At 46.2% G+C, this 19,577-nt stretch overlaps 1 protein-coding gene across 1 annotated transcript in view; it reads right to left on the reverse strand.

The window, feature by feature from the left end:
- Positions 1-19,577, reverse strand: part of LOC115099577 (phenylalanine--tRNA ligase beta subunit-like) — a gene marked incomplete at its 5' end in the record, with an annotated part of 134,267 nt that overhangs the window by 96,653 nt on the left and 18,037 nt on the right. Inside the window, 8 exon segments of the mRNA XM_029617309.1 lie at positions 3,796-3,913; positions 7,592-7,684; positions 10,152-10,232; positions 14,936-15,143; positions 16,047-16,108; positions 17,131-17,182; positions 17,280-17,341; positions 19,141-19,211. Of these exon segments, the coding sequence (XP_029473169.1) occupies positions 3,796-3,913; positions 7,592-7,684; positions 10,152-10,232; positions 14,936-15,143; positions 16,047-16,108; positions 17,131-17,182; positions 17,280-17,341; positions 19,141-19,211 (747 nt within the window).

The following is a 19,577-nucleotide window of genomic DNA, read 5'->3' on the forward strand; positions in this document are numbered from 1 at the left end:
ACAAGGGAGCGCCCTTTCTCAGATGATTCTCCTGCAACCACCATTTGAGGCAGGAGCAGATTTCCATCGGCAAGTGGAGCTGTACCACATAATCCTGAGACTCGTGGGTTCCAACGAGATAACAGAGCACACTGAAGAGGACGCATATACACCCTTGCCCATGGCACCACTTTCAGTGTAGCTGCCATCAAGCCGAATACCTTGAGACATCAATCTCTGTCCTGACCCCTGTCGAACCTGGACCCCCAGATATTCCGACGACTGGGATGATTGAAGATTGCTCTTGGTCAGGTTCACCACCCAACCGAGCTCCTGTAATAAGTAGATCACCTTGTGTGTCACCAGGCTGCTCTCTTCCTGAGATTTGCCTCAAATCAGCCAGTCCAAATATGGGTGCATCAGGATTCCTTCTTGTCGCAAGGCTGCCAGTACCACCACCATAATCTTGGACAATGTTCTGGGAGCAGTGGCTAGACCAAAAGGCAGCACCTGAAATTGATAATGGTGCCCCAGCACCGCAAAGCGAGAGTTTTCTAAATCAGATGGGAATATGAAGGTAAGCCTCTGACAGATCCAAGGAGGTCAGAAATTCCCCCGACTGCACCACCATTATTATAGAGCGTAAGGTTTCCATTCGAAAATGAGTCACCTTCAAAGTGACGGTTGACCCTCTTGAGATCCAAGATGGGACGAAATGAGCCCTCCTTCTTGGGCACAACAAAATAAATGGATTATTGCCCCATAGTTTCTTGAGACGTGGGTACCGAAACCACAGCCCTCAGCCAGAGGAGCCTTTGAAGCATGAACTCCACTGCCTGCTTCTTCTGGAGGGAGTGGCAAGGGGACACTGTGAACACGTCCCAAGGAATACTGTGAAATTCCAGTGCAAGCCCTTCGCGTATCACCTCCAGGACCCACTGTCCGACGTGATCTCGACCCACCTCTGATAAAAGAGAGAGCGACATCCCCCTATTTCCTGTTCCAGAAGGTGGGTTGGCAAATATTCATTGGGAAGCTCAGGAAGGTCCACCACCTAAGCCCGTTCCTCTCTTGGGCTGCTGGGGACAAAAGAACAGAGACCTACCGAAAGAATGAATCCGCTGAACGATCGTCCCTCTGTAGGGACGAAAATGCTTGGAACCCCGGAAACGACTCCTCATACCAAAGGGGCGCTGTAACTGTTTCTTATCCTCCAGCAACTGAGACACCAGAGACTCACCCCACTTACTGGCCAGTTTCTCCAACTCGCTCCCAAACAAGAGCGAGCCTTTAAAGGGCATCTTGATAAGATTGCCTTTGGAAGCTGTGTCAGCTGACCAATTTCACAACCACAATTGACGCCTGGCCGCTATCACTGAAACCATTCCTCTGGCTGAGGTCTGGACCAAATCACAGCCTATGTCTGCTAAAAAGGCGGCAGCAGGCTCCATAACCTCCTGAGAGAGAAGCAAACAAATCTCACCACAAGGGCGCAACAGGAGGCAATCTGTAAATTCATCACCACTGCCTCAAAGGCTTCCTTAAGAATACCTCAATCCTTCCATCATGTACATCCTTCAAGACTGCTCCTCCCTCTACGGGAATAGGCATCAGCTTACATATGGCACATACCAGAAGATCCACGTTGGAAAAACTTAAACACTCTCTCACAGTTGGATCCATGGGGTACAGGCCATCCAATGTCCAACCCCCTTTAAAATTTGCTTCTGGGGCATCCCATTCCAGATCAATCAATTCCTGGATGCCATCCATCACCGAGAAAAAAAACAAGAGGCTTTACGTAAGGAAAACAAAATGGGATTCTTCCTCGGCTCTACCATAGCATCTGATCCAGGAACACCCAGATGTTTCAAGGTCTGGGAAATCAGGGTCGGCAGTTTATCGCTATGAAAGAACCGCAACATGGTTCGATACAGTTCAGCCCTGAAGGAATCTCCCCATCTTCCAGGGAATCAGGATCAACCTCATCATCAGTGCCATCTGGATTCATGCTGGGAACAACCGCAAGGAGCCAAGTTGAGCCCCGGTGCTTAAGCATAGGACTGGAAGAGGGAGGAGCCACCGGCTGAGGGTCCGATCAGAAAGAAATGGGGGAAGCGGAAGACTGCACCTAAAGAAAGGCTTGTAAGCCTTGAAAAAATTCCATCCAAGAAAAAGCAGCTGAGTCCAGACAGAGCTGGTCCCACAGAATTGCCCTCGCCAATGGAGGAGCCAGTCAAGGGAGGACCAAGATGTGGCATCCCCCCAGTCAAGGTGGTTTGGTCATGGCCATCAGATGGGAAGAGCCAGGCTTAGCAAAATCCGTGGACGACAACTCTCCCTGAGTGTCTAAGCAGCGCTGACGCAGGTTAGAAACCAGGCAACACAAATAGGAAGACGCTTAGGCTTCTTGCTTATTGGCACCATGACTGCAGTAAACATGCGTCGGAACAGCTCGTGCTCAAAATTGCAATGCGCCCAAAAAAATAAGCACCTACAAGAGCAGCAAAGTGCACACACAATCTGTGTGCCAAGTTAAGCATGTAAAAATGTTTGCGTGCGTAAAAAGCTCACCCAAAAACCAAACGCACAACGTGTGCACAGAGCCAACACACTGTGCACAGACGGCCTATAGAAGGCAGAATACGAACAAGAGCGTGCGAAAACGCCTGTTGCGGCCTACCACGTGGCGTGCAGGAAAAAAGCCTAAGTGTGGGGCCTAGCCCATCAGGGGCTGCTCAACCCGCCAGATTGCCCAGTTCCCCAACCCCAAAGAGAGTGGGAATGAACATCCAGTCACTTAGAACGGAGACTGAAGGAAGTCCTGAAACCCCTCTGTCTCTGATTCAGGTAAAACTCTTTTTTTTTTTTTTTAAACCTTATCTGAGCTCAGCGCTTACTGGCTGAGTACAGAGACTGTTTCCAGATGCCACGGGATAGGGCATCTGCCGTCACCGCCGTGCTCGGCCTCCTGCACCCGTTGCCTTACAGCTGAACTAGCAGCTAAGTCCATGCCGGGAAACCCAGCTACCGGACCCTGAGGGACCACAGAATTTATATCAGGAATTCTCAACTGGGGGAGGGACCTTTAGGTATCACCTCAGGAGAGCGGGGCTTTCTTTTCCTGAATTTAGACTTTCTCCTTTCAAAAAGCTCAATGCAATCCCCATAGGGAGATGCACGACCACCATCTTCTGGAGACGGAGAATACTGGCAGGCTGGGGTCACTACAGGGCTATGTATACTGTGACATCAACTTGCTCTGTCTGCATCTGCTGGTAGGGGAGCATAAACCCACTGGTCCTGAGTCCATCTGTGTACATGCTAGGAAAACACTGCATAGTGCTCTTTTCCTGAACTAAACTGTAAGCAATTCACAAATGTACTTAAGCTACAAAACACATCTGTTCCAGATTCTATTTAAGAACCCTGAAAATGGTTGCTTCTGAAACTTCAAGTAAAGTACAACTCTTTGGCATGTGTAGACTTTTAATTTCTACCATTAATTTTTTAATCAATATTTTATTATTTTACAACCCACAAAATTAAAAAGAATGATTTATCATCCTCCTAACTGATTCCAGGCAATAAAAAGTTAAACAATGAAAAGAAATCAGCAGCTGGGTTCTGCATTATGAAAAATCTTTGCTTTATGGGGAAAGTGTGACAATGGCTTCAGCTAGCAAACACGCCTAATTGACCTTTCACCCACAGGCACTGACAGGTCTCCCTTTATGGTCAGTCAAGTTTGAGAGAGAAGCTCGCATCGGGAAACGTAGAAACGTCTGGAATAACGGTGGAAGCTGCAGACCTTACCTTTGGTGGGATCTTTCACGACAATGTCGGAAATTTCAAATAGTTTGAGAGGTAGTGGCATCTTTCTATTACAAGCAACAGTCTTTAGCACTCCTGGTAGGAGAGTGGTGCGTACCACCTACGACAAAAAAAAAATATATATATCTCTTATAGCATATCCTGGGTACATGTACGCTCCAGTCAACATGCCAGTCACCTACTGGGATTTCAGGTTGACCAACACAGATGCAAACTAAAGTCAACTACATCTCAGGGGCATAGCCATGGTTGGGCTTCTGCCCCCTCACATTCAACTCAGGCCCCCCACCCTTAGCCGTAGGGTCATGTCCCATCTGATTCAGATCCTTAAAGGTTCAGTGGTTACAGGACAGGGAGACCATGATCTCCTGTACTTTTAAGAGGGCTTAACTTGAACAGGGAAATGCCACTGCGCTTGAGCTAGACATGTAAACGTTTGAGGCCAAAGTCTTTCCATTTACTTTTGGCAGGTAATTATCTCTCTCCCCTTAAAAGTTCAGGACTGCCTGCGTTGGGTGGAAAGCTGGAAGCATATTTACAGAATTGCTCTTCAGCAGATTGAGACATGAACCTTGGTATAAAGTAGCTGCCTTAACGAGAGAGAGAGAGAGAGAAACAGCAGAGGCAGGGCAGGGAGAGAATGAAGAGAGAGGAGATGCAGCATTGCCAGAAATTAAAATGGTTTTGGTTTTGTAGCCATTGTCGTGAAGACCCACATAGGATGTGGTAAGGGACAGGGAGATAAGATGGGAAGGCTGGCCACATGCTCCACCCATGTTAACCTTGCCCCACACCCCCAAAAGAAATAAATTCAGTTCTGGCTATGGCCCTGCTGCATCTATTAAGGCAAGATATATCTTTGTAGGTTGGCGGGACAACTATTTTTAAGTATGGGTGCCTTCTATTGATGGCAAAATTGAGAAGGCAGCTGAGGAAAGGAAGTTAAAAGGTAAAAAAAAGCCTTCTTTTTATGCTATCTACTGTCAAGCCAGCGAGGAGGAGCTTTGAGGGAGCAGAAGAGGTCCCCAGGTCACTGTCACTATTTTCTCAATTCATTAACTGGAGCTCCATGAGTATCCTCATTGATGCATTTTAAAAACAGACAAGGGAAAATATCAGTTCCCCACCCTCTCGGGTCTCTTATCATTCCAAAGTTCATTTTTGCCACAAGCGGTAGGCACTGCTGTTTTACAGATTTGACTTCCATACGCACAACTTCCACAACTCGATTGTTTATGTAGTAAGCGAGTGCCTCTCGTCCTAATGGTTTGGGTTTTTGTTTTGTTTTTTTCGTGAGATCTGTGATCATTCAAAACATCAATATCTCAAGTAAGGATTAATAGAGATGATACAACAAGTCATAAGTTTCACACACCACACACAAACCTCCAATGAAAGAAAGATGAAGATGTTAACAACTTTCCTGTCACAACTCTCTCTCTCTCTCTCTCTCTAGCTAGTCCAAACTAGTTCACATGATGCAGGGCAAACTGCCAGGCATAAGCAGACAGACACATGTTTAATCCCACAGGAAGCACGCCCACTGTAACATGAGGCAGACAATCCTACTTTTGAGGTCTACTTATGAAACCCGACATTTGCACGCCTCACTTCTTCGCTTCTTCACAAAACAATGACAGAAAACAAGCATTTTCAGAGAAATCTGATATTCTCACTCGTCGACTGCACCTACAGGCAAATGTAATGCCTCAGATCCTACATATCTGTGGAAGGAAAGGGCAGACACCAATTTAGAGGGAGGGGGAAAGCCACAGCTGAGACACGAGGGTCACTGCAACAATTCTCCAGTGCGGGACAAAGACCCCCACTCACGTCATGAATCCCCAAAACCTGAGCTTCTTCAGGGAGTCGCTCTTACCTTTAGCTGACTGGGTGCTGTGAGTGATTAACCTCAGTTATATTGGTAGGTAATTAACATGTTTTGTTTTTAAATGACCACACTTTAAATATAGATTGACATGGTAGCAGACTTCAGGGGGTTTTTTTTCTGTTATATGTCAAAACTCAACCCAGTCTAGCATGTCTTTTCTAACATTCAAACACCCATAACTTACTAATTATTAACGGGCCGATACAGTAAAAATCGCGGGAGAGCGGGTGAGCACTCGCTCTCCTGTGCATGCGATTCAGTAAATTAATTTATTTAAATTAGGGTCTGCGATAAAAAGAGGCGCTAGGGACACTAGCGCGTCCCTGGTGCCTCTTTTTGGACAGGAGCGGCGGCTGTCAGCGGGTTTGACAGCCGACGCTCAATTTTACCGACGTTGGTTCTCAAACCCGCTGACAGCCATGGGTTCGGAAACCGGACGCCGGCAAAATTGAGCGTCCGGTTTTCAACCCGCAAGCCCATTTAAAATTTTTTTTGTTTACATTTTTAACTTTTTTTTTAAACTTTTGGGACCTCCGACTTAATATCACTATGATATTAAGTCGGAGGATGCACAGAAAAGCAGTTTTTACTACTTTTCTGTGCACTTCCCTGGCGCCGGCAGAAATTAGCGCCTACCTTTGGTTAGGCGCTAATTTCTTAAAGTAAAATGTGCAGCTTGGCTGCACATTTTACTTACTGTATCGCGTGGGAATGACTAATAGGGAGATCAACATGCATTTGCATGTTGCGGGCGCTATTAGTCTCGGGGGGGGGGGGGGGGTTGGATGCACGTTTTTGACGCGCTATTACCCCTTACTGAATAAGGGGTAAAGCTAGTGCGTCGAAAACGCGCGTCCAAATGCGGGTTAACAGTGCGCTCCACTGGGAGCGCACTGTACTGTATTGGCCTGTAGGTAGGAAAAAAAAAAAAATCACAGTGAGATAGCAATCTACCCATGCCCTCGTCAGTGCCTTCACAGGAAACGGAGAATGATGCCAACTAATAGAGTCTTCATACACATTCGGCATTGTAAGAGTCCTCGCCTCTTCTCCAGGCATCGCTGTTCCACAGCAGACACGTTACCTTAAGCAGCTACTTACAACAATCTCAAGGGTAAAATACCTTTCAGAAACTCAGTGGGTTGTTTTTTTTTGCCGGAGTCAGTCCCATCCTAAGCCAACCAACCACTTGCTTCCACAATACACTGAAACCTGTAAAACTCATATGGCCTATCCCCTGCAGTTTCGGAGGGAGTGAATTTTCAAAAAGGAGCTGCGTGCATAAAAGTAGCATGTATCGTAGCAATTTCCACAAGCCCATTTCCACACGCAAAACCTTTGGAAAATTCTGTGAAATTTCAAAGGAGTTCCGCACGTAAACGTAGCAATTTGCAAAAGCCCTTGAACGCATGCAAAACCCAGTTTTAGGCACGTACAACCTTTTGGAAAATGACCTCCTCGGTTTCTAACACAAAAATGAAGAAAGCCTGTTCAACCTATGAAAGAGGCTTCATCTTCCACAAGTGACAGGCTTGCAATAAAAACCGCAGAGTCCCTCTGCAGACGCCCTGTCTGGAAATAAATAGGTGTGACAGTTTGCTACCACTGAAACTAGCCTAAGCTGCTTGTGGCGCATTTTAAAGCCCCTGTTAATTTCAGGGCAAGAGACGGCAAAAAAAATAAATAAAATATATATATATTACAACAAAAGGCTCCACGATTGGGCATAACCCAGAAAGTACACAGAAAAGATGGACAGGCAACATGAAATAAAACGTCTGAAACATTGTTTGCCAAGGACCTGCGCTCTCAAATGGCCAGGCAGTACCCTGGATTAGACACACGGTTCTTTAGAAGGAAGACTGTAAATGTTAGGCCCTTTTTTACCTGAAATTCTGCTGTCTTGGGATTAGCTATGTGCACTGCTCGAGTGGCGGAGATAGGCACACCAAGTTTATCAGCGATATCTTCAACAGAACACTGTAGGGGGAAAAAAAGAAATTAAGGCTGAATAGTCCTGAAAGATGAAGAATAACTATATAAACTCTGTCTTAGTCCACCCATGGAAAAAATCTAGAACTTATTTTCTGTAATACTTGCAAGTTGGCAGCAGCTGCTTGTTGACGTAACTGTGACATTTTGAATGCAAACTGTTGGATCTCAAGGATGCTTTTCTTTCAGACGTGTGTCCGAGTCTGTTAACAGGGTCGGCGGAGCTTGGGTATCCTACAGAACCGACAGTCAATTACGGGGAAGGAGCGAGGGTGAAGGTCTCTATTGTGGTGGGCCATGGGGGAACACCCAGGTGTAGTCCTGAAGGAGGCTTCCCTCCCGCTTCTAGGCCCAAACAGGGCACCCATGGTACCCGGGCATACCATTCACTTTCACTTCAACAATTGTCATAGGTAAACCATGCCCAGAGATAACTGCACCTGCTTTTTCAGCAGGGTAGGTTTTATATGGCAGGAAAAAAACAAAACCTATGAGTAATACATTCCTCCTGACCTAAACACGTTTCCCCCCCCCCCAGGGAACGCCTCTGCCAAATGCAGCAAAAAGTGCTGTGGAACCCCCCCCCATGAGTGCTTTGAGCTGGGTTAAGGCTGGGCAATCTTCAGACCCAGATAAATGGCTTTGGAAAATTGCCCTCCGTATTCCCCATACGCATCAGACGCTCATTTGCCAGGTCCTGAAATATTTACAGACAGAGCAGGACGTCTCAGTCTGTGTCAGGGATCCAGTCATGAACTCTTAACAAACTCGTGAGCTGAACCACAGTCATACGGTGTTGGTGCTCCGCAACAGAATTGTCGCAAATGGCATCAGCTTTACAGTGCTCCCGGCTGTCAGAGGCTGCCGGAAGCAGAAACTCCAAATTCCCCTAGGAGATCTGCAGCCTGACTGTCAGGGCTGAACAAATGTTTTGAAAACTCACGTGGCAGCTCCAATTTTTAAGAGCCACGGCTTCCGATCCTCTGCAGTCCAGCAGCAGGGGGGGGGGGGGCTGCTAGAGCTCCACTGTGCAATGGATGACCCTAGGGAGAGGCAGAGCCCAAGCAAAATCAGCCTACAATGCCTCCGTCCCCTCTCAAGCCTTTGGCAGGAGCAGACACATAATGCTCCCGTGGCCACATCACAGCGGGGGGGGGGGGGGAATTCTCCCCTTCCCCCGTATGACCCCAGAGGGGACCCCCCCCATCTTCCCAACAACTCAGGGCACCACCACCCTCCCAACACCTGTGGGATCCCCTCCTTTTCCACTGTGGCTGCCTCCCATCTGAATATGGATTGTGTCCTTATGACAATTTTTTCCCTGATGCAGACTCTTGTCGAAACATCAAGGTGGTGGGGGGTTAATGCTTTGTCTTACAACACATTGGAATCTACATCTGTTTTCAGAGACAAAGTCACATTTGAATTGTGTTTAAATAAACAGATGAAAATATTAAAGAGTTGGTAAGGGATCATATCCTGGTGCCTTCATGGCAGAAGGCTGGAGTATGGAGCTTTGGTACTTGTCTATTTTCTGATACCGTTCTGATCTCTTCTTTGAATTTCTTGTATTCTGTTTGAAGTGTTTCTTCTTTTTGGGTCTGTTTATTACTTCAAAAGACAGCCGGAAAAGGAGGCAGCAGCCACAGGGAACGCTCTGCTCGCCTCCTTGAGACCAGAGGGGAATCGCAACAGGATGGGGATAGGAGACTGAAGAGGGCGGACTTAATGTGAGTTTTTCCCACCCTCCCGGTCTGCACGAGGTGACTGCAGGGCTGCAACTCCTCCATGCAGGCTGGCAGTCGATCCACTTAGGGCCGAGCCTGGACTGCCAGAGGCAGCTTTTCTCAGCCTGGAGCAGCAAGCACTAGCGACTAGCTGCCAAATTTTAGTTGCCCCAGCACCCAAGCCACTTGTGTTTTTCCATCCCCCGCTGGCTGTCCTGCTATCCTTGAGCACTACGCTCTGACAACACAGAAACAGCTCCCAAACTTTTCCATCTAGGAACTATGTAGGAGATGTAGGAAAACAAAATCACAAGCCCCACCACGAAATAAAAAAAAAGTCAGACTGTACGTCCAGGTCCGGTGTTTTGAAATGCTTCGACCTTTTGGGGGTCTGAGCTACGAGCTGAGAACAGTCCCTTCTTGACATTTTGAGCAAGACGGGCTGCTTCAGGACTCCCTCTCTTCTCCCCACCTTCAGCCCGCCCCCTCCTCTCCCCCCCCCCCTCTCACTTTCTATAGAAGTCTTTATGGTCCTCAGTCCTGGTGGGCCCAGCTGGGCTACTGCAGGTGCATTCTCCAGTCTTGCCTGGTGCCCCCACCACCTAGTTTCTCGATTTGCCCGTCTGCACTGCTGGTTCCTGCCTCTGACGTCAGGAGTCACGGACAGACGGATGAAGAAACCGAAAGCACAAGTGCATTTGCCAACATAAAATGCGGTAAAACTGTACCAGAGCGAAAGTGAACGCCTCTGTGAATCCAGCAGCTGCCAGGTCTTGTCTCAGCAGCTCCGTCAGCTTATTGAGAAGAAGCTGGAAAAACAAACAAGGCACTAATTAGGCAAAATACTTGCCTTATTGTGAACCACTAGAAACCTCTTGGTTAACAGGAGTACAGCTTTTTGGAAAACAGGAGGCACTCTTTCACGGGTTTAGAACATCAAAGTTTCATTCAACATTAAAAAAATAATTTTCTTAAAACTAATTTTAAAACCTTTGTCATCATCTTTGATCCAAAAGGCCGATCAGACTCCCTTGACTAAGCCGGTGTGTCATTCCTTATGCTCTCCGGGCATTTACACCCAAACACTAAACACCGAAGACCAAGCCATAGGGCCTGGCTCACTGAACTTCCCTCCAGCAGACACAGAATGGAATCGGAGCCTTAACGAATCAGGTTGGTGTCTTGTACTGGGTAGGTTTAGAGAACCAGTAAAAACCGACAGGATCTAAAAAGCCTCAGTTCTGCATCTCCCCGAAGCTTCCTGATCAATTTCCCACGCGCACACCACCGGAAGGAATTAGGCCCCGCCCATTTTAAACCAGAAAGGTCACGTCCCTGCCTAGATTCCTCGATGCCCAGCAAGTCTCAGACTCCTAGCTGAAGCTGCCTTCAAGTTATAAGCGAGGGGAGGGGAGAGACACACACACACACACAACAATCTCATAAGCCTCTCTTCGAATAGAACTACGTCTAAAGATACTAAAACAGCGTCTTAATACTGTAACGGTAATATTCTGTGTGCAAGACACTGGGGTCCGAAGGATGGTCCCATATAGACTGAGAAGCTTTGAAGAATTTGCCTCCACAGAAATTCCCCTAACAGGTGCAAGGCAAAGCTAGGATGTCTCCCCTTAACAACTAACCATGCTAAGTAAAATATATATATATTCAAATGTTGGTGTCACCTCAGCAAGCTCCTTCCACTGCCAGACACTTAGTGAAGCAACACAAAACCTTGGGGGGGGGGGGGGGGGGGGGGGGGGGGGGAACCCCACACCCAGAACCTATAAAGGAAACCTGCCAGAAGAACTGAACTAAACTAAACAGCGCCCTGGGCAAGATTTGCTTTTGGTGCCCCCTGCAAGCTTGTGCGTTTGCAGACCCATGGCCTGACTTAAAAGGGCAGCGTGCCGTGCTGCTCCCCCTTCCAGGCTTGGCAAATAGAGCGGTCACCCTACTCGCCTACCCCCTTGGGACAGCCCTGCCTGCCCTACCGAATCAGCATTCGTTCCCAGACTCATGAGAAAGAGAGCACTGGGTTGTAGGTCATCAGAGGTGACCCTCACGCCTAACACAAAATAAGGGGCCACACATTAGAAACAAGTGCAGCCCAAACCAGAAATGAAAACTCGGAGAAGTCAGACTCTGCGGCACAACCCCAGAGAAACAGAAACGGAGCTGCGTTTCCACCTACGCTAAGAGACGCACATTCCCAAAGCTGAAATAAGCTGCATCACTAAAGAAAAAAATGCTCTTCCTTTGTTGCCTGGGCCTTTTTTTTCCCCCTAATTGGATTGATCCCAATCTCTCTTTTCCACTTTCACTTCATCAATCTTCTAAGTCCTTTTCCAGATTCTTCTTTCCCCTTCTTCCCTAGATCTTGCCCTTTCATCTTTTTCTCCATTTCTCTCATTTGCCTCTCCATCCACTCAGATTTCACCTCTCGCCTACCAACCAGCTTTCCATCTTCCACTATCATCTGCTCCCCAGCCCCCCATTATCCCCATCTCTTAACTCTTTCCCCAGCCTTTCCCTCAATTCCTGGTTCTCATTTTCACCCTCAGCTCTCATCCACCTTCCTCTGCCTGTCACCTCCTCACCAGATCCAGCTGTGTCCTGGTGCCCAGCCTTTTTCTTCTGTCTCCTACCTCCTCCCCAACTTGTCCTCTGTCTCTCATTCCCTCTACACTTCCTGTCCTTTTCCACTTCCTGACTCCTCCAGGTCCTTCACATCCTCTCTCCACCTATCCCCACCCTTCTGTACTCAGTCTCATACCCCCAGCCCATCTAACACTCCTACTCATAATCCCCATCCAATTGCCTAATCCCTAAATTCCTACTCAGTCTCTGTCACTGCTCTCCTCCCCTATTCAATCCCAGAGTCTCCACTCCTCTCCCACCCAATCTAAGTTTATTATCTTCCACTTTCCTACCCAATCCCAAAATACCCATCTTATCCCCTAGCCCCTGCTCTCCTCCCATTCCAAACTAATCCCACATCTCCACCTAATCTCGTCCTCACCCGTTCTCCCACCCACCCCTTAAACCCATGTTCTGTCACTCTCCCACCAAATCCCTGAAACTTTGCTCTCCTACCCAATTGCCTAGCCCCTGCTCCCCACCTACTCCTGACTCCTTACTCCCCAAACCTAATCCCCCGACTCCCTGCTTCTTCTTTCTCCAAGGCCCCTTCTCCCTCCTTCACAGACAGCTGGAGCTTCTAACTTCCACGCTTCCTCCTTCTGCTTGGTTCAAGGAGCTGTAGGAACAGCACTGCTACAGAGCAAGCCGCTCACCAAGCCACGCGGGAGAAGGATGCACAGACACGGGCTGCAGCAAGAAGACGTGGAAGTTACAAGTGCCAGGCCACAGCACTGCACCAGGGAAGAGGAAGCAGATGCAGTGCCTGAAACTGGTGTGAAATAGGGGGAGGGGCAGACAAAGTTGTTTTGTGGTGGCATTTGCTACTCTGCAGTAATGCCTATTTATTAAATGACAGAAATTGCTTATGACGACAAAGAAAGCAATTGAGAATTCTACACTTTGAAGTGAGGTCTTCCAAAGATCTGATTCACTACTGCCAAAACTGAAATGTTTGCATCATCTGCCTAGAGCTGGCTAGTGACTTTCTGCTTATAGCTGCTCTGTTTACCAGACAGAAGTCATTTTTTAGACTGTGAAAATACATCACCATTGATTAGATGACAGCATGAAAGCAAAGGCTCCCCTATTGCCTGCCAGTGTTCTCACAGTGCACAAACTATAAACCTTCTGGAGCAGGGAAATACCTGCTGCACCTGATCTATAATTCACCTTTAGCTCAGATTTGGAAAAACACAATTAAATCCAAATCAGAGCAGCAGCGGACGTGCCGGGAGCGGGGCAGAGGGTCCCTCGCTCCCAGCACAGATGAATAAGGCATCGGCGGGGAGAGGGAGGGTTGGGGATGGCAGCCGAATGGGTATTTAACGATTGGGACTGGGGACCGGGGCCTGGCAAGTCCTTAGTAGTAAGCTTAGAAGGAGGGGGGATTGGATGCCCTCTAATCTTAACCTTCGTTTTATAGTGTAATGACAACACTACTTAGCCAGATATCGTTTAAAGGTATCTTGTTAAGCAGCAGGTTATCCGGCCACACAAAGCCAGATAAAAACCGCCTATGTTCAAACACAGCCAGTTAGGGTTTTGTTGTCCGGCTATATATAGCCAGATTAGGTTGGTCATATTCAGCGGGACGTTTATCCCACTGAATATATGAAACAAGTTACCCGGCTAACTTGTCCACTAACTGGTTTCCTGAATATGGACCCCAAAATAAATACGATCTGCTCAAGATACCCAATTCAGGATCCTCCTATTTACAACATTATTTCTAATAGCAATGTGCTTTCATTTTTCATAACTTAAAAAAAAAAAAAAAGAAGCACCAAAGCCTTTTACACAATGGTTATAAACGCAATTCCTCAAACCTTACACCTCAACAGCCAAAGACCGCTGTGGGGAAACACTGTCCATATAGGAATTGTGATAGAGTCCAACACATTTTTATATATTTTTTTTGTTGCAAGTAAAACACTTCTATACTTTATATATCCAAAAATCACTTAACTCCTAGGCAGCTTAAGTGATTTTTGGATATATAAAGTATAGAAGTGTTTTACTTGCAACAAAAAAAATATATAAAAATGTGTTGGACTCTATCACAATTCCTATGAGGACAGGGTTTCCCCGCAGCGGTCTTTGGCTGTTGAGGTGTAAGGTTTGAGGAATTGCGTTTATAACCATTGTGTAAAAGGCTTTGGTGCTTTTTTTTTTAAGTTATTCGAATTTTTACAGCTTGCCTTTTGTGTGAATCTTGAGTACTTCCATTTTTAATGACATCGCCTATTTTCTTCCATATAGTTTCTAAACTGAAATAATCCACAAATATTTTTTTTCAATTGTTCATTTAGTGCGTGCTATTGGAACTCAGTGCGCGTAAACAAAACATTTTTAAAAACGAAAGAAAACCTAGTGAAAAAAAATGAAAAAATGCGAAAAACAAAATGAATCAAAAATGTTTTATTGCTGCACACCCCTGATTTCATGGTTACTTTTTTTTTTACATCTTCATACTTACAGGTAGCAAAAAAAACCCCCCAAAAACCAAACTTAGTATGCCTAATACACAGCTACAGTCCACATAAAAGAGTATCAGTACCATTTCTTACCCTTCAGTTGGGAAGGGCATAGAGCAGATAAATATAAGCAACCTTAAAAAAAAAAAAAAGACTCCCCCCCCCCCCCCTCCAAGAAAATAAATCACCAGAGCCCCTGTCAGAAGCAGCAGAGAACAACCCTGCATGCAGATCAGAAGAGGCATCTGCTTCGTATCTTCCCCATGCTGAAGGCCTCTCAAAGCATGACAAAATATTAGAATAACTCATATGACCTGTTCTTCCCACCCAGCCTTCCTGGCTCCCTTGCTATTTTAATGACAATATAGTGTGTTTATTTAAGAGTGCAATCTTACTTGATTAGCTATGGTGTACGTTTTCGGAATAGTCATCTGAATGTTATTATAACCATAAGCTATTGCAGCATCTTCCACGATGTCACAGGCATGGATAACGTCCGCTCGGGTAGGAGGGATTTCAATCTCTATCCGTTTTCCATCCTCCAAGACTTGAGACTTCAAATACATCCTGGTCAGCAGCTTTGCAAGGCTGGTTGGTGTTTCACTGAAAAAAAAAAATTTTGTTTACACTGCTTACACTATCCTGTCTTTTTTATTTAAACTGTCCCAAATGGGCCAGTCACATGGTAAACTGGCAGTGCAGGAGTCTTAAATTCGAGAATCCTGTCTGCAGGAGCTGGAGACACATCACAGAAATGCTATATTTGGATCCCTGAAATAGAGGGGGAGCCTATGATGTTTGTCTTATGACAGTTGTGATGGGAGTCAGCCTCCAAAGATACTTGCAGGGCTGCCAGTCATTGACAGGCAGAGGGAAGCAACAGCAAGAGAAAATGCAATTAACAAGCTAAGACAGAAGAAGAAAAAAAACCAAAACAAAACAGATCAACTCTATTTAAAGTATTTCTTTAAAATCACAAGCGAAAATTAAACCCAAGTAGGCAGCAGAAGCACCGAACAGTCAATAACATTCATTGTATACACGGAGGGCAATATGCCAAGCCATTTATTTAGATAAATTAGCAGTCAGAAGAGCACAACCCCCCTCTAACCGGCTACAAGCACGGGCGCCGTTTCACAAGGCGCAGCCTTAGCTGCACTGAGGGAAGGCAATTTCCAGAACTGTGTTCTGGGTGGCTTGCAGAGCAATGCACATCGGCTGCACATTCAGACCTCTGCAGGGGACTTTCCACTGAAACTATACCCACGCAAAAAAGCAGGCACAAAGTCTGCAGGTGCCCGTGGATTTTTTACGAGGGAAAAAGTATGTGGGTATTTTATCTTTGAAAATCAGGTGCAAGGTCCTCAAGTGCAAAAAGACTTTGCCCCTAAACAGGAAGTTTAAAATGTGTCTTCAGGATAATCTATAATCGAGCCACTGAACGGTGCTTCTGTTGCAGCCAGCACCATAAGAACAATCCCAAAATGTTGCTTCCCTAAACCATACCTGATCCCTAATTGTTTGTTAATAAAACTGGCTTTCAGCGTCTCCTTCCTGTAAGCAAGCTCCTGCAAACAGAGGGAAAGCGGGTTACACAAGGCGTAAAGCTAAGTTCACATCAACATAAGAACATGCCATAATGGGTCAGACCAAGGGTCCATCAAGCCCAGCATCCGGTTTCCAACAGTGGCCAATCCAGGCCATAAGAACCTGGAAAGTACCCAAAAACATAGTCATCCAAGGTTCACTGTATCTGCCTTAGAACGCCACAACTTTTCTGCCACCAATGTTGCTACACTCACATAACTCCTCTTAAGTCACTACACTGGCTCCCTATCCGTTGCCAGATATAGTTCAGTCTTCTCTTACCTCCCTACCAACAAGTGCATGCATTCTGCAGCTCCTCACTACCTCTCCTCTCTTGCTCCTTCCTTATGAGCAAGTCACTCTTATCTATGCCTTCTCCTCCACCACCATCTCCTGACTCCGTGCTTTCCACCATACACTCAAAACACATTTCCTGAGTCGCTGCATTATGCTCCCTCTCTGGCCATAAAATCCAGTTTAAAAACTCAGGTTTTTGAGGCTCCGATTCTCCTGATCACAGCCTTGGTTTTAACCATTTTCTTAATAAATGGAATTCCTAAAGTCTCTTTTAATTCTGACTAGGCTAAGCTCTACAAAGCAGACTGTGTTGTATGTGTATCTGGTGCAGTGTTGCATACCTCTGCTAGTGCTAAAGCGGTAAGCAGTAGTTGGCGTAGTAGCTTCCCAGGAGATAAAGCTGTAGCTCGCCATCCGCTGACAGCACACAGCAAAGCACTTCAAATGGTTTGCTAATCCAGACTAGTGCACTGGCACGGTCAGTTCACTGTCCACTGGGATTTGGGGGAGTGGGGTAGAGATTCTTTGCGTTTGCCCCAAACATTACATTTTTAAATAACATTCTCCAGAATTTTGTTTTAAAAATAAAATTTAAAAAGCCATAATACGGAACCCAGTTCCTACCCTTACTGATAAAGAGAGGATAGCAAACTGAAGAATCTATTGATCTGAAGTCCGTAATTCCAGCCAACTCTACCACACTTACTGGATAGACGCAAGTTTTTCCACTGGGATAAATTACTTCAACTCCTTCCACGCTGAAAGGCAAAATGAGTAGCAAATTAATTACATAAAACTCTAAGAATTACTCCAGAAGTTCCATGAACTCTCTTAAATAAAAGACATTCTACTCACGTGAATGGCTTTTCACAGTACTCGCTAAACATTATGACTAGAATATCCAGGACTATTTTTGCCTTAAAAAAAAAAAAAAGATACGGTTTATCAGAATCAGATAACAGGAAGTACATTTCTGCTTAATTCAGTTTCTCAGAGGTATAGTAACCTTAGAACAGCAAAAGCACCAAATGTCAGAGCTCCTAAATTTAGGAGGTGTAAGATAGGAACCTATTTTAGCTGAATTTAGGGGCCTAAGTGTGGCAAGTCAGATACATCTCAAGCCTCCACGAGGAACTGGGCAAAGATCCCTAGAATACGGAGTTTTCGCAGCCCAACATTCAAGGCAGACAAAGAGACGATACAGGGATCAAGGGATATTCAGGAGATTTAGGACTGTGGGCAAGGGAGCTGGGTTTCCCCAGGAAAAGTGCATTCAGGAGGTTTGGCAGGATTAAACCCTACAGCAGAGTTAAGGACTGAGGGAACTACATTTCCCAGGGAGACCAGAGACTTCTGGGGCTCTGAGAGTGGGGTCCCTGAGAGAAAGGGATCCCCTCCCCAACCTCACTGAAGATACAAGTTTTAGTTTAGTTTATTGCATTGAGTAAAACACCTTTCTTGACAGGTAATCAAGGCACTACATAATTAAAAAGTGGGGGTGGGATCTCAGTTGGATGAAGCCAGAGGCAGAGTGAAGGCTTGTGGGCCCAAAACAGGAGAAGGACCTTCTACAACAAGAGAAGCTTGAAGAAATGGAAACAGAGAGGTAGATACTGAGCCAACGTGTCCTCGGCTGATGCCCAGATAAAACATATCCAGCAAACGGAGCCCATAATTTCAGCAGTGTGGCTGCACCGCTGAATATATCCGGTTCTCTTAAAGCTAGCTGAATACGTTTATCCACTGTTCTTAACTAACTAAAAATAAAGACTTCCACCACAAATGTTGTTAAATCTGTGTGTTTGAGCCCTGCTGTCTCACATACTGTGACCATCATACAGCTTAACAAATTCCCCCTCACGTACAGGCCGATTCAGTAAAGTCTGCGGGAGAGCGGATGAACGCCCGCTCTCCCGGCGAGCGCACCGGCCACTCGCCTGTGCGCGCGATTCAGTATTTAAATTAAGTGGTGCGGTAGAAACAGGCAAAAGCAGGCGCTAGGGACACTAGCGCGTCCATAGCGCCTCCTTTTAGCCCGGAGCGGCGGCTGTCAGTGGGTTTTACAGCCAACACTCAATTTTGCCAGCGTCTGTTCTCGAGCCCGCTGACAGCCACGGGCTGGGAAACCGGACCCCGGCAACATTGAGCGTCCAGTTTTCGGCCCGACAGCCGCCGGCCCATTTTAACTTTTTTACTCTTCGGGAGCTCCGACTTAATATCGCCATGATATTAAGTCGGAGGGTGCACGGAAAAGTAGTTTTACTGCTTTTCTGTGCACTTTCCCGGTGCCGGCAGAAACTAGCGCCTACCTTTGGGTAGGTGCTAATTTCTGAAAGTAAAATGTGCGGCTTGGCTGCACATTTTACTTACTGTATCGCGCGGGCATACCTAATAGGGCCATCAACATGCATTTGCATGTTGAAGGTGCTATTAGGTGCCGTGGGTTGGATGCGTGTTTTCCTCCCCTTACTGAATAAGGGGTAAGGGAAAACGCGCGTCCAAGAGCAGGTTAACAGTGCGCTCCAACGGAGCACACTGTACTGTATCGGCCTGTCAGAGAATTAGATGGAAGAGTCTGCAGTGCACTGTAAAAGCTCTAACATTTTTCTAGCTAGCACTTATTAAATGTCTCATTCTTTCACAGTCAAGCATGTATTTCAAATACTGAAATTATCTAAGACCGCCGCGCCACATAAGAAAGCTGTGTTCAGTTTACCTTTGTAAGATCAGTGGCCGTGCACTCAATAAACACATTCCTAGTATTTAAGGTGATTTTTGAATGATCCCCTACAGTAAGGAAAGAAGGAAAGAGGGGTTAGAAGCTCCTGAGCTCTCAGTGTACATTGAGAAGACTCTGCCCTGCTTCATTAGGCTGCTGATTTCTCCTGAAGTTTCTAAATAACCAATGGAGGGTGGGGGATCCATTCAAGGGTCTCAGGCAGGACAGATTTTAAAGTGGGTAAACAGTGATTTACACCCATAAACTGGCGGCGGTCTGAAATCCACCCTCCTCCTCTATCCACAACACCCGAGCTTTTATCTCCCCCGAAGAGGCGGCATTCAGGGCGGGGGAAATAATGTGCATTATTTTCAATGGAAAAATCTACCTGCGCAAAAAGCAACTAAAAAAAAAAAATCAATAAAATCTGCAGG

This window comes from Rhinatrema bivittatum, chromosome 9 (genome assembly GCF_901001135.1).
Source record: "Rhinatrema bivittatum chromosome 9, aRhiBiv1.1, whole genome shotgun sequence".
Classification (NCBI taxonomy): domain Eukaryota; kingdom Metazoa; phylum Chordata; class Amphibia; order Gymnophiona; family Rhinatrematidae; genus Rhinatrema; species Rhinatrema bivittatum.